This window comes from Procambarus clarkii, chromosome 13 (genome assembly GCF_040958095.1).
Source record: "Procambarus clarkii isolate CNS0578487 chromosome 13, FALCON_Pclarkii_2.0, whole genome shotgun sequence".
Taxonomy (NCBI): domain Eukaryota; kingdom Metazoa; phylum Arthropoda; class Malacostraca; order Decapoda; family Cambaridae; genus Procambarus; species Procambarus clarkii.
In genome coordinates, this window is record NC_091162.1 from 1,013,720 (window position 1) to 1,029,328 (window position 15,609).

The 15,609-nt window shown below is 50.0% G+C and overlaps 1 protein-coding gene across 3 annotated transcripts in view; it reads right to left on the reverse strand.

The window, feature by feature from the left end:
- The window catches only part of LOC123757295 (rab-like protein 3), a 130,779-nt gene that overhangs the window by 27,360 nt on the left and 87,810 nt on the right, over window positions 1–15,609 (reverse strand). For all 3 annotated transcript variants that reach the window (XM_045740852.2, XM_069323540.1, XM_069323541.1), the window contains one exon: window positions 15,439–15,552. In XM_045740852.2, coding sequence (XP_045596808.1) covers window positions 15,439–15,552 — 114 coding nt within the window. The remainder of the gene's footprint in view (window positions 1–15,438; window positions 15,553–15,609) is intronic.

Consider the following 15,609-nt stretch of genomic DNA (forward strand, 5'->3'; position numbering starts at 1 on the left):
CAAATGCCATAATATATATGATACTGCTATTATTTAGCAGTGATAGCATTATTGAAGCCCCCTGACTGTGATAAAACTGACCAGGATTCTGATAATAGCAGGAGTGTGGTGATATTTAGCGCTGTGCTCCATGGAGAGAGGAGTAAGGCTGTGGAGGGAGGGTTATGGCGTCGTTTTCTGACTGTGTGTGGCCACCTTTTATTGATTGCACTCATCATACCAGCTTAGTGGTTTGCTATGGTGAACACAAATGTAGATACTTATATATAACGTGTGTATAGAGGGTGATAACAACAAGAGGAGTAGGTTGGGAGCCGCCATTTTGGTGAGGGAGGAGCGTCGTCTGCTTGACTTGTCATGTTTACTGATGGCCACTATGGTCTTTGGGCACCATACCAGCTTATTTGTACAGGTATGGTGAATAAAACAGGTAGATACTTATATATAAGGTGTGTATATAGCATAATAACACCACAAACAATATTGTTGGAGGAGAAATATTAGTGCGTCTGGCCTTGAGGGCCGCCGCCGATCAGCTGACTGTGTGAGTAGCTACGTCTTTGTGCCTTTACTCACCATACAAGCTTAGGTGTACAGTTATGGTGAGCAAAACATGTAAATACATATATATAACGTCTGTGTATAGTGAATAAATGCAAAAACAATACTGTGGGAGGAGAATGAGGGCGAGTGAGGTGGTGTTGAGGGAGGGAGTGGCAGTGAGTGGCTCGCTAGTGTGTGGCGGTCACTCCTCGTTGCTGTTTGACTCACAAGACTGACTTAGTAGTTCGTTATGGTGAACAAAACATGCAGATACTTATATATAACCTTATATGTGTATATAGTGCGACAACAGCAAAACTATTTGTTTATTGTTTTATGAACATAATAATTGAATCACTAATAATTCACACCATAATTTTGAGTACAGTGATGGTTCACACATTTTATTATATAAATATACCACAATTCACTGTATGGAATAATATCACTGCAAAAAAATAAGAAAAAATCAGACATTGAAATAATTAGGTAATATATTTGTGGCAACTGCCGTCTGACAGCTCGGGCAGAGTAGACCTCGTCTGGCGAAGGCTCTGCCAACCCCCCTTTTTTCCCACACTTCCCTACCCTATTGCGGCTAAAATATGCCACCTACTTTTTTTTTTTTCCCCGTGATCAGGGAACAAAAATGAACACTTCTATAAGACGAAAGAATTTTTTTTTTTTTTTTTTTTGCGCCTGTGGGGTGTGAATTCCATTTAGGCCCCTAGCGGTTTGAGGGTTAAGGTCCTCATTTTTACTGTACCTGAGTAACTGGAATTTATCACTGTTAAACATGTTATTTTCTGATGCCCAGTCGAAAACTTTATTAACATCAGCTTGAAGTTTTTCAGTGTCTTCAGCCGAGGTAATTTTCATACTGATTTTTGTGCCATCTGCAAAGGATGATATGAAGCTGTGACTTGTATTTTTGTCTATACAGAGCACCACTTGGTTTCCGAACCCCTTGGGGACGAGACCCGTCGGTTATTGTGTAAGTTCGTAAATGAGAAATGGAGGAAAATGGAGAGAGATATTTTTTAAATTTAACAAAAAATTCTAAGGGAAAAAATTGACAGATTCATAGCATAAATGCAACAAATGAAATAAAGTTCATTGTGTAATTGCGTTCACTCACCCCCACCCTTCCTTCCCTCACTGTTTCTATCTCTCACTGCATCTCCCCCTCACTGCTTCTCCCCCCCTCACTGCCTCTCCCCCTCAATGCCTCACTCCCTCTCCCCCTCACTGCCTCTCCCCCCCTCACTGCCTCTTCCCCCCTCACTGCCTCTTCCCCCCTCACTGCCTCTTCCCCCCTCACTGCCTCTTCCCCCCTCTCTGCCTCTCCCCCTCTCTGCCTCTCCCCTCCTCCATAGCCTGCTGTTCTCATAACAGGAGAACAGCAGGCTATGGAGGAGGGGGAGCTACTAACGGGGTCGGGAACTACTAACAGGGTGGAGGCTGTGTAGAGGCGGACATGTCTGTCAGTGCCTGCTCACAGATGCCAGCAGTGCATAATTCATAAATAAAACTATATTTGTTTAATTAATAAATAGGAAATCATATAACATGTTAATGATTAATAATGTATATTAATATATGAAAATTAACATATTTTGGCATAAATATTTTACAACTAAGATTAAAATTTGTAATACAATATGGCTGAGAAGTTTGGCAATCATCGCCTGGTCAGCAAATCCTTCCTTACTGCCTCCCTCACCACTCCACCAACAGAGGGGGTGGGGGGGGGGAGAATTAGTGAGAGGAGAAATAGTGGGAGAATTAGTGAGAAAGGGAGGGAGGGGAAGGTAGGGAGAGATGCTAGGAGGAAAGTAGCGAGGGAGACTGGGAATATTAGGGAGGGAGGGAATGGCAGGCTGCCTGCCTCTCTGCCTGCCTGCTTGCCTGCCTGCCTCTCTGCCTGCCTGCTTGCCTGCCTGCCTCTCTGCCTGCCTGCTTGCCTGCCTTTCCCTCCCTAATTCTCCCATCCCCCCTCACTACTTCCTTCCTGCCTACCTCCCCCTCCCTTTCTCATTAATTCTCCCTCTCTCTCTAATTCTCCCTCTCTCTCTAATTCTCCCCCTCTCTCTAATTCTCCCCCTCTCTCTCATACTGCCTCCCATCTAAGCTCCCATCCATCCATCCACAAGTCAGCAGTCACTGACGCAATGCGTGCATTTGGAGCCGACATGATGCACAGATGTTTCTTGATTGTGCAGATATGTAAAACAAAATCACAGAATGAACTCTCCAGCCTCATGACAGATCAACAGGAATAATAGGCCGTGAATCTGTGAAATCACAGGGTAGAAGGCACTCTAGAGTAGTGGTGCCCAACACGGTCAGTGGGCAAGTAAGTAAGTAATTATCAAAAGAAGGCACCAAACCGGGAAGGCTATGTAGCACCATCAAATGCGCAAAATAATCAGAAGGCGCTAAATATCACCAAGGATGCCAATACAAGAACAAAAACGCATAAGGCGAACGATATCAAAAGTATCCGAGTCACCAAGAATTCTATTGAGGGACAGGTGACCGCAAGGGACGGTCGGAAAGCAAGACACACGCTCGTCCTGGAAGTCAGGACATTCAAGGACATGCATGACCGTAAGAGGGACAATGCAACTAGGACAATAAGGAGCAGGGCGGCGCTCCATCAAGTGACCATGGGTTAAGTGAGTATGGCCAATACGCAACCTCGCCAGAGCTGTTTCCCACCGCCGGTTACGGTGGAAGGAGGACGGCCACGAGGAAACACAACATTTAAGAGTACGTAGCTTGTTACCAGTAACAGACAACCAAGAAGCCTGCCAACGGGTAAGGACAGAGGAATGGATAACCGGGTAAAAGTCGGAATACGGAATGCCTTTACGAGAGATGGGACAAGAGCGGACAGCTTCCTTGGCGGCAGCATCCGCACGCTCATTTAAAGACACACCAATATGGCTGGGAACCCAACAAAACTCAACCGACTTAAATTTACTGTGAACAAGAAACAGCCAATGCTGGATCTTGACAACTACTGGATGAACCGGATTAAAGGACCCGAGAGCCATGAGGGCACTACGAGAGTCAACAACAACTACAAAGGAAGACTGACAACGAGAAAGCAGGAGACGAAGAGCATAGAGAATAGCATAAAGTTCCGCTGTAAAGATGCTAGTCTCCGGAGGTAAGCGACACATATAAGCGCGATCAGGAAAAACAACAGAGTAGCCAACACCGTCCGCAGACTTAGACCCATCGGTGAAGACAGAAACGGAGCGAGAGTGAGAAGAAAAGTGCTCAAGGAAAAGGCGTTTTAGAACCGTAGGAGGGGTAAAAGCTTTAGTGATACAGGTCAAGGAAGTACAAAACCGTGGAAGAGGGACTCTCCATGGGGGCAAAGAAGGAACAACACGAGGAGATGGACGGCTGGCACAAATGACTCGGATACTAAAGTTAAGCCACAACTGCTTACAACATATGGAGAAAATATGGAGCAGATAAATCAATTCTCAATGACACTAGGATTCCACTGAAAACCACAGGTCTTATTCTTTACTAAAAATGTAGGAGGGATCATATGCCAAAGAACCCAAATGCTGTTGCAAACGAGAAAAAGGCACCACCGGATGCCTACCCCAATGAAAAAACCAGCGTTGAATGGAATGAAACGCTATTTTCTGGGCGAGTCCTGGAGGCTCCCCAGAGCTATCCATGGCTGATATAGATACCCTAACTATTTTGCATCAGTCGATGTGGGTGGAGTTCTAGGCCTACCGGGGACCACGAGCCAGAACCTGGCCCCCTCACAGAGGCATGGGGAGCAATGGCCCATAGAAAGGCACATGTGTTTTGAAGTATTCTATATCTGCCATCGACCGGGACAGGCACCCAGAAAGGTAAGTGCCACAAAACAAACCCTTATTCTGGTTAACTACGAAAATCGACAAACGAGTGAACAGAACTACCCAAGAAAAACAAACAAACAAACATGACGTCACACGAGCCGCGCCGCATGTCTGCGCAGCTCCTCCCTTCCCGGGAGGGGGAAGAAGGAGCCCCAGACCCCCGAGCCGGCGATCCTCGCCCCAGTTCAGAGGTTGGATATCAAAAACCACAAAAAAATTCTGACTGGAGGGCGGAAGGGATGCCGGGGAGCCTCTGGGACTCACCCAGAAAATGGTGTTTCATTACATCCCACGCTGGTTTTTTTGGGGGAGGCCCTACGGCTCCCCGGAGGTACCTCACCAAAGACTACCAAAGAAAACCAAGGGGACCTACCCGGGAGGCGGTCGGCACTCCACTCCTCAACGCGAAGACGAGACAACGAATTGCATCCGCAGACCTAGAGCAACACAGGCCCGACCGGGCCCAGAAACGTTCACAAGGCAGCGTGAAGTCAGGACCCTGTGCGACCGCCAAAATCCCAGTGCCCAAATGTCAGCCCAAGACATATAGCCGAAGACGGCAGCAGGAGCAGCAACTGACGAACGTCATGGGCACGGGGAGAGACCGCAGGCTGGCTGGATTTAACAACCCAGCGGACGACCCGAGAGATCCAAACCCGCAAAAAGGGAAGAAGGGAAACCGAATCAACCCAAAGCGCGTCCCGGGACACAAAAACCGTTGCGCGCAAATAACGACGGAGGGCCGCAACCAGACACAACATATGACGAACCCCCAGAAGCCAATGCCAACAGAAAAAGAGCCTTAGTAAAGCAATCTTGAACCAAAGGTGCCACAACAAACTGAAGAGAAGAAAGATAGAAGAGCACTCTGTCCAAAGACCAAGACGGCTCAAGTGGCACATGAGCAGGCCGGAGGTGAAACAACGCCCGAGACAGCTTGCGAAATGGCGCAGAAGTAACAGCAATACCGAAAGCAAGCTGCAGCGGCTCCGCCAGCGCCGCACGATACGAGGCGACAGTAGTAGGCATCAGACGCCGGTCCTGAAACAACCAAGAGAGAAAGGACAACACCACCCGAACCGAAAGCGAGGAACAACGACGAAGGGTCAAAAAGAACCGGAAGGACCGCCAGGAAACCTCATACTGCCACCGAGAGGAAACTCGCAGGTGAGAACCAACAAGGAAGCCACCTACTCACCATAAAGATGGCGATAAGCACGAGACAAAAACACTAAACTCAAAGACACGCGGAGAAGAGCAAATCAGGCACGTACCGGACCAGCCCGATCTCCAGAAAGAGGCGGAGCCACAGAAAAACCACCAGGTACGGACACCGGGCAAGCAGCACCGGAAACCACAGCTGGGCCGGCCACCATGGGGCCAAGAGGACCACACGACCCTGGTAAGTCTCCAAGTGAGCCGGGACCTGGAGCAGCAGCTGAACTGGGGGAAAGAGGCACAGGAACCCCCACCGCGACCAGTCCCACCGACTCAGCAGACGAGTCACCTGAAGCGACAAACCCCAAAGAGCCAGGGACCGCATCGAACCCCCTCGGTCCAGGCAATGAACCACCGGGGAGCAGTCCGAATGGAGCTGGATCGTCGATCCGCTGCGACCCGAACCCCTCAAAGCGCAAACCACACCGCTGCGAACACCTGCACCGTGCTGTGGACCCGACAGAAGGACGGACCCCACCACCCCTGGCCGGCCTGGTGAGCACTGGGCACAAAACCCCAGCCTAGAGATGACGCGTCCGAGAACACATCCAGCGAGGGCTCGGGCAGGCGCCAAAGAACTGAACCCCGAAAACCCTAAGAGGAAGCCAGCGACGCAGCAGCCAACACAAAGCCCCCCCCCCCCCCGGGGGCCGAACCCAGCGATCACGAGAGGCGGAAGGGACGTGCCCGAAGGAACCAGAACAGCTGACGAAGTCAAACCCGACCCGGCAGGTAGACCAACACCGCAAAGTTCAGGCTCCTGCACAAACCCTCGAGCAACCGCCGGGCGACTTGGGAGCCCCCCAGAAACAGACACAGGCGAGACTGCAGCTGAAGGATAGACTCCGGAGGAAGACATGGAAGCAGTCCGAGAGGCCCACACAAGACCCAGCCAGGAACGAACCTGTGAGGGCACCAGACGAGACTTCCGCCAGTTGGCCAGGAACCCGAACCCGGCGAGCTGGGAAAGCACCACGTCCCTGGCAAGCAGACACACAGTCTGACTGGGAGCCCAAACCAGCCAGTCGTCGAGGTAAGCCAACACCCGAACACCAAACAGACGCAGACGGGCCACCACGGAGACAAAACTTGAAGATGTTATTTTAAATGAGGTCATATTCCCAAGGGGCTACTCAATTTGGAGACAGGACAGAAAAATTAGGAAATGCGGTGGCGTTGCTGTGCTGGTGAAAGAACACCTAAAGGTGAACGAAATAATGACTGCCAATCCACAAGAAGTTGACATAATAGTACTAGAGATCTGCCATGAGGATGATAAACTAATGATCATAAATGCATATAGTCCACTGTTAAGCAGCACATGGTCAAAGGAGGAGCTAGATAGTAAACGAGACGGTCGAGAAGAACGAGAACAATAATAAGAGAGATCATAGCGAGAGCAGATAACGATAGTTCACGACTGTTGATAGTCGGCGACTTCAACTAGAAATCCATAGACTGGGAAGCATATGAAGCTAAAACAGAAGATTTTTGGACCTGTAAATTTGTAGACCTCATCCTGGAAACATTCTTGTATCGACATGTTAAACAAGCTACGAGGATGTGGGAAGGGGACGTTCCCTCCATGCTAGATTTGATATTTACCAGGAAGGAGGAAGAAATATTTGACATTCAGTACCTTCCATCCTTGGGTAAAAGTGACCATGTCTTTTTGGGAATAAAGTATGCAATGCGTTATAATCTGGAAGAAAATATGAAGGTTGATGCAATTGAAAAACCTGACTTTAGGAGAGGACATTATGGCAACCTTAGAAAAAATTTTAGTGAGTATAATTGGACAGACTTGATGCTTGGCAAGGAAGTGAATGAGATGTATGTCAAGTTTTGTGAAATATATGATAAAGGCACAAAAAAATTTATACCAAAACAGAGATGCAGAACTAGGAAACAGGATTGGTTCAACAGAAATTGCGAGAGGGCCAGAGACCAAAAGACACAAAATGGAATCAATGCAGGAAGAGGCCGAACCCTCAAACATACCAGCGATAAAAAGATGCGAGAAACAACTACACAGCAGTGAGGAGAGGGGACAGAAAGAAATTTTGAAAAACAACCGCTTTTGTAGAACTCTGTCGAAAGCCCTTTTCAGGTCCAGATAGATGCAGTCAACCCAAACATCTCTTTCCTGTAAAATCTCTGTGGGTCGATCATAGAAACTTGAGTAAATTTGTTACACAGGATCTTCCAGATCAAAAACCATCCCGTCTGTCTGTCTGTTATTATATCTTTTTCTCCAGGTGTTCTACCCATTTAGTTTTAATTATTTTCTGTGGAGAGCCTCTCCGGCTCCCCAGAGCTATACCGGGCTAATGTGTATATATTAGACCGTGGCAACAATCAATCGATGGTATTTTTAGCCTACCAGGAACCACGAGTCAGAACCTGCTCCTCAGAGAGGCAAGAGGAACAATGGCCTATAGACACCCCTCATGTAGTTAGAAGCAATTCAAGTCTGCCATCTACCAGGTCAGGCACCAAAAAAGTTAGGAATCACAAAACAAACTACAGCTGGTTTAACATTTCAAACCGAAAACCGAGCAAGCAAGTAGAACTCCCTAATCAGAAAACAAGCAAACAAGCACGATGTCACTACAGCCGACGCGCTGTTGTCTGCACAACTCCCCCCTTCCTGGGAGGGGGAAGGGGGGGTCCCAGACATCCTGCTCCGGCAACCCAACCCCAGTTCTGTGGCTGTTGTGTTGGGTGGCGGTCACTCGACTCTGGCTCCAATCTTTGAACAGTGCTGTGCCTTGTGTTGGTGTGCTGTGGTGTGGTGGTGTGTGACCCAGGTGTTATTCCTGAAGTACTGGGGCTGCATGTGTTTCAAGTCATCTTCCTTAGGTGCCCTGTAAGTACCGCCCTTGCTGTTTGGGCCACCTTCCACAAACTGTTCAGGGGCTATGTCTACAAGGTTCTTTTGCTGCTCTGTGATTGCCCACCCTTGGGGTCAGCTGGGGTTTATCCTACTACTGTTTAGCCTTGGGTAGGAGGGAGCATCGTCGTTGGCTGGGGAACAAGGTACTGTGAAACTGTCTTATAATACGCATAGCGGCTAGTTCTGTTCCTCCTTGAGACGTTGTGGTTTAGCGGGGTGGTTCTTTTTTGTTTGTTTTGCCTGGTGTGGCTGTAGGACCACTTGTGTTATTTTGGTGGCCCTCCGCTAGGTCCCCATGATTGCACGTCACAGGGGTTCAGCATTTTGTTTGCTTGGTAGTTCTGGGATAATCAGTTAGCAGTACCTTGCCTAGGCTTCCTTTAGCAGTCAGCCTAAGGGCCAATGAAAACCCCCATTAAGGTTCTTTGGTCCGACGGATGCATCCTCCGAGTCCCATCTCACTTCGTTCGAGTTTGAAAGTTGCTCTGTCCCTTTGTCTCAGAGTGACACTCACTATCTTTGCCTCTGCCATGCTGCCTGTTGGGTCAATGACACCTTTGACCCAGAGTCTTGCGAGTGGTGTTCTTACTTGAGTTCCAATTCACCCAGCCCACTGATATTGATATTCAGGTGCAGGCAGCTTCAGCATTGCATGCGCGGTTTGGGTTGCTGTAGTGCGCTAGGTCGGTTGTCTTTTCAGATGCCCCGCTTTGGTTATAGGGACCCAGACTTGGGGGCATTAGTCGCCTCGACTTTGATTTCGTCCACGCCCTCTTGTCCTTCCCTTGCTGTGGTTCATCCTGTCCCCCCTTTCCTGCTCCCGGCTCCCAAACGTCTGAGGGTTTCGGAATCGGGGCAGGGCTTTCTTGGTGGTGAGACTTGGGTGGTTTCGGAGACTGCCCCTTCCGATTCGGCGGCAGAGGCATTCAAGTCTTCCTTCTTCTGGAGCTTTCAGGTCGTACCAGCGGGCCCCCCTTCTTCCTTGCTTTTCTGGTGGATTCTACCTTTTCTCCAAAGGCAGAGGGTTTGGAGGAAGGCTTGGCCCTGGGTCCTGTCATGGAAGATTCTGAGGCTGGGCAGGAATTAACTTGGGGGGCTTGGGCACCGCTTGGGTGTTGATACCCTCAATACCAACACCCTAGCGAGAATTGTTACAGGGGGAGGGGTTTTCCTATCTCCCTCTCTGTACAAGTTTGATATGAGTTTGACTCCTCCCCAGGTTCGGTTCCGGGTTCTCTTGAGTTCCTCGGTTCCCTCCTTCTAGAGGTTTTTGGCTTCCCACATCCTGCCGAGGGAGGTGCAGGAAGCCCTTGCGGCTTACCTCCTGCGAGACCCGGATTACGCCTCAATAATGCTCCTCCTCCTCCTCTTAAGTTTGGCTATTCATTTTCCTTACTGCGTATGTTATGAGGTGCCAGTCTTCCTGGATGGAAGATTGCCCTTTCTTTTCATTGGGGGCATGGCATGTGTACTGTCAGACCCACATGCTTGAGTGGTGGGAGTTGACAATGGTCTTTCAGGTTTACCTGGGGGGCGAGTAGGAGTACATCAGTGCATGCTTGTTTGCACGCATTGTAAACAATGCATCCAAGAGGGGCACTTGGATGGTGTCCCAAGACCTCCGGGATGCATATTGGCACATCCCGATTCATTCGGGGTTCAGGACCTTCCTCGGTTTGGTCGTGGGGCTGCAAGCTTATCACTTTCGTTGCCTTCCATTTGGCGCCTCGTGTTTTTACAAGCCTTACCCGGGTCGTGGTGACACGTTTGCAGCTGTTAGGGGTTCGAGTTCTGGCTTACCTCGACGACTGGCTGGTCTGTGCTTTCAGCCGGTCTGCGTGTCTGCTTGCCAGGGATTTGGTTCTTTCCCAGCTCGCCAGGTTCAGGTTCTTGGTGAACTGGAGGAAGTCCCATTTGATTCCCTCTTAGGTTCGGACTTGGCTGGGTCTTGTGTGGGATTCTCAGACCGCTTCCTTGTCTCTCCCTCCAGTGGGGTTCCTGCGGCTGCAGTCCTGCCTTTGGCTATTTTTGGCCGGCACCCGGGTCACTCGTTGGTTACACAAGCAGCTGTGCGGGGGTCTGAGCTTCACCATGCTGGCTTCCTTTTCGGCGTTTTTGGGGTTCAGTGCCATGGCGCCTTCCCGAGCCCTTGCTCAATGTGTTCACAGATGTGTCGCCTATCGGCTGGGGCTTTGTGACCAGTGCTCACCAGGTCGGCCAGGTCGGTGGGGTCCACCCTTCTGTTGGGCTTACAGCAGGATGCGGGAATTTGCGGCGGTGTGGCTTTTGCTTCAGAGGATTCATGTCACTCGCGGGTCAACGATTCGGCTCCATTCGGACTGCTCCCTGGTAGTTCATTGCCTGAACAGAGGGGGTTTGATGCAGTCCTTGGCTCTTTGGGGGCTGGTCGCTTTGGGTGGCTCATCTCCTGAGTTCTCATGGTTTGGCTCTCCTGGCTGTTCATATCCATGAAGTGTCCAACGTCCTGGCGGACAGCCTGTCCAGTTTCATTCCCCCTGTCCACGGAATGGATGGTCGATGACGCTTCGCTCCTTTTGCTTTGCCTTTGACGTTTGGGTGCCCAGAGGTGATCCTCTTCGCATCAGCTTAGTCAAGGCGTCTCCCAATTTATTCGGTGCCCTTCCCCAACTGTAAGGTCGTCGGAGTCAATGCCTTTTGACTGGACTGATTGAGGTAGGATTACCTGTACCTCTTCCGCCCGGTTCGGTTGTTGCTCCAGATCCTGGCTCTCCTGGATACTTCCCAGGGAAGAGTGGTCCTGTAGGCTCCTTGGTGACTGGTCCAGCCATGGTTTCAGGCACTGCTTGCTCGGTGTCCAAACCCACGGCTCTAACTCTTTCAGTATATCAGTCCGGTCCGGTACATGTCTGGTTCGATCTTCTCCGATCTTCGCGTCTGGTCTTTTTGACACGGGTTTATCACCACTTGTGTGGTGATCAGATGGCTTCGTTGATGGTGTCCCACCTGCGAGTCTAATCTCGGTGGTAGTATGAAGTTTCCTAGCGGTCCCTATGGTACTTCTTGACTCTTTGTAGGTTCTTTGATTTCTGATCGGGTTGTTTTGTCCTGTTTTTTTTCAGGACCGTCATATGCCGAATACTGTCGCCTCATATTGTGCGGCGCTGGCAGAATCACTTCCGCTTGCGATCAGGGTGGCTGTCACTTCTGCTCCGTTCAACAAGCTTTCTCGGGTGTTTTTTCACCCCACGCCTGCTCATGTGCCGCCTGAGCTGTCATGGTCGTTGGACCGGGTGCTCTCTTTTCTCCCTTCTCCTCGGTTTGTGGACACCACACCATGCTCCCTTCGATTCGGGACTATTTTTCTCAAGCTCTTTTCTTGTTGGCATTGGCCTCTGGGGGCGGGTCGGGGAGCTTCATGCTCAATTCTGGCGCAAGGATTTCTGCTATTTCGGACCTGGTGGTCATTTTGTTTGTTTGCAGTCACCTCCTCCTTTTCTGCCGAAGAATGAGACTGCTGCTTTCCGAAGGGGGTCCTTGGGTTGTTGATGCTTGGTTGGTTTGTCTGGGGGTGCATCATGTTATGTGTCTGGTTGCTGCCCTTCGCCGTTACTTGTGCACCACGGCCTCTGTGGCAGGGGACGTGCTTTGGGTTGACCCGGTTTCCCTTCTTCCCTGTTCCAAGGTGTGCTTCTCACAGGTGGTTCACAGGGTTATCCTGTCCAGCCAGCCTGCGGTCTATTCCCATGCCCACGATGTTTGTAAGCTTGTGGCTTTGGCTACCATTTTTAATAATATGTCCTGGGCTGACATTCGGACAAGGGGCTTTTGGAGATCGAACAGGGTACTGGCTGCACATTACAGTACCTCAATGTTCCAGGCCCTTCTCGGGCATGTGTAGCCTTGGGTCACAGGTTGCACCCAGTTGTCTCGACTTAAGGAGAGAGTGGTGACTGCCGCCCGAATAAGTCCCTCTTTTCCTTTATCTTTGGTTAGGAAGCACCAGGTAGCTGGAGGGGCTCTCCATGGTAGCACCAGGTAGCTGGAGGGGCTCTCCATGGTAGCACCAGGTAGCTGGAGGGGCTCTCCATGGTAGCACCAGGTAGCTGGAGGGGCTCTCCATGGTAGCACCAGGTAGCTGGAGGGGCTCTCCATGGTAGCACCGGGTAGCTGGAGGGGCTCTCCATGGTAGCACTGGGTAGCTGGAGGGGCTCTCCATGGTAGCACCGGGTAACTGGAGGGGCTCTCCATGGTAGCACCGGGTAACTGGAGGGGCTCTCCATGGTAGCAACGGGTAGCTGGAGGGTCTCTCCATGGTAGCACCGGGTAGCTGGAGGGGCTCTCCATGGTAGCACCGGGTAGCTGGAGGGGCTCTCCATGGTAGCACCGGGTAGCTGGAGGGGCTCTCCATGGTAGCAACGGGTAGCTGGAGGGGTCTCCATGGTAGCACCGGGTAGCTGGAGGGGCTCTCCATGGTAGCACCGGGTAGCTGGAGGGGCTCTCCATGGTAGCACCGGGTAACTGGAGGGGCTTTCCATGGTAGCACCGGGTAGCTGGAGGGGCTCTCCATGGTAGCACCGGGTAACTGGAGGGGCTCTCCATGGTAGCACCGGGTAACTGGAGGGGCTCTCCATGGTAGCAACGGGTAGCTGGAGGGTCTCTCCATGGTAGCACCGGGTAGCTGGAGGGGCTCTCCATGGTAGCACCGGGTAGCTGGAGGGGCTCTCCATGGTAGCACCGGGTAGCTGGAGGGGCTCTCCATGGTAGCAACGGGTAGCTGGAGGGGTCTCCATGGTAGCACCGGGTAGCTGGAGGGGCTCTCCATGGTAGCACCGGGTAGCTGGAGGGGCTCTCCATGGTAGCACCGGGTAGCTGGAGGGTCTCTCCATGGTAGCACCGGGTAGCTGGAGGGTCTCTCCATGGTAGCACCGGGTAGCTGGAGGGGCTCTCCATGGTAGCAGCGGGTAGCTGGAGGGTCTCTCCATGGTAGCACCGGGTAGCTGGAGGGTCTCTCCATGGTAGCACCGGGTAGCTGGAGGGGCTCTCCATGGTAGCACCGGGTAGCTGGAGGGTCTCTCCATGGTCAGGGGAGCCGGTCGGCCGAGCGGACAGCACGCTGGACTTGTGATCCTGTGGTCCTGGGTTCGATCCCAGGCGCCGGCGAGAAACAATGGGCAGAGTTTCTTTCACCCTATGCCCCTGTTACCTAGCAGTATAATAGGTACCTGGGTGTTAGTCAGCTGTCACGGGCTGCTTCCTGGGGGTGGAGGCCTGGTCGAGGACCGGGCCGCGGGGACACTAAAAAACCCCGAAATCATCTCAAGATAACCTCAAGATGGTAGCACCGGGTAGCTGGAGGGGCTCTCCACAGAAAGCCAGCATTGAATGTAGTAATGAAACGCATTTTCTGGGTGAGACCTGGAGGCTCCCAGGCAACCCTCCCTCCCTAAGGTCAGTGGTTTTTTTTTCACATTCTTTATATTCAGCCATTGAACTGGGGTTGGGTAGCCGGCATGGGAGGTCTGGGAACATCCCCCCCCCCACCCTTTTTCCCTCCTAGGGAGGGGGGGAGTTGCGCAGACAATGGCGCGGCGGCTGTGGTGACGCCCTGCTTGTTTGCTTCTTTTCTGATTGGGGAGTTCTGTTTGCTCGTTTGGCTTTCAGTTTGCAATGTTTAACCAGCTGTAGTTTGTTTTGCGATTCCTACCTTTCTAGGTGCCTGACCTGGTAGATGGCAGACATAGACTGCTTCCAACTACATAGGAGTATCTATAGGTCACTGCTCCTCGTGCCTCTCTGAGGGAGCCAGTTTCTGGCTCGTGGTCCCCGGTAAGCTAAGAACTCCATCGATTGACTGTTGTCACAGTCTAATATATATACACATCAGCCCAGTATAGCGCCAGATAGCCTCCGGGTCTCACCCAAAAAATGGAGTTTCATTACATTCAACGCTGGTTATTTCCAATATTTTGACTATTACACTTGTCAATGATACAGGTCTATAATTGAAGGGGTCTTCCCTGCTGCCACTTTTGTAGATTGGAACTATGTTAGCATATTTCCACATATTTTCTATAACTCAGGGATGCCTGAAAAATCACTTAAAGTGGAATGCTGAGCTCAGGTGCACATTCTCTCAGAACCCATGGTCAAACTCCATCTATGCCAACTGCTTTGTTCTTACTTAGCTCCTTGAACATGTTTTCCACTTCGTCTCTAGACACGTCTATGTGCTCTATGTTGTTCTCTGGAATTCTTATTATGTCTAGTTGTCTGAAGATTTCATTTTGCACAAACACACTTTGGAACTGTTCGTTTAATGTTTCACACATTTCTTTTTCATTTTCTGTGAATCTGTTTCTCATTTTCAATCTCTGAATATTATCTTTTACCTGCAATTTGTTGTTGATGAATTTATAGAATATACCTAGTTCTGTTTTACATTTGTCCGCAATCCCTTTCTCAAAATTTCTTTCTGTCCGTTTTCTCACTGCCCTGTAGCTGTTTCTCACATCTTTGTGTCGCTGGTTTGTTTACTTTTACCTTCTTATTTGTTTTGTCTATATCTTTCTTGTGGTCATTTTTTCAGTTACCTAGTTACCTAGAATAATTTTCTCAGTGACCTAGAATCCTCTACTAAGAGGGGACCAGATTTTGGCTTCTGGTCTCTGGAAAGCTTTTACTGTCTTGCAAGGATCTTGTGCAATTTGATGTGTGCACAGCTATCCAGAGCAGCTAGCAACAGGAAGCCACCTATGGAGCTTTCCCAGAAAATGATTGGATATAATCTGTAGGAGTTAGAGAATGAACACAGATAAAAAAGTAAGAATTAACAGAACCACTAATTCAACACAATGGAAAACTTTTAATTGAAAAAATGGAATTACAAAGTTGTTATATACTTACTACATTTATCTCATCAGCAGAACATTCATCAGCAATAGACGAGCTCCTTACTCTTCCAGATGTCCGAAATTCACTAATTTGGTCTTGTTTTGTTCCAACAACAAATACTGGCAGCTACAAAACAAAATATAGTACTACTGTATAAAAACTTTAAAGTGTAAAAAATAAAAG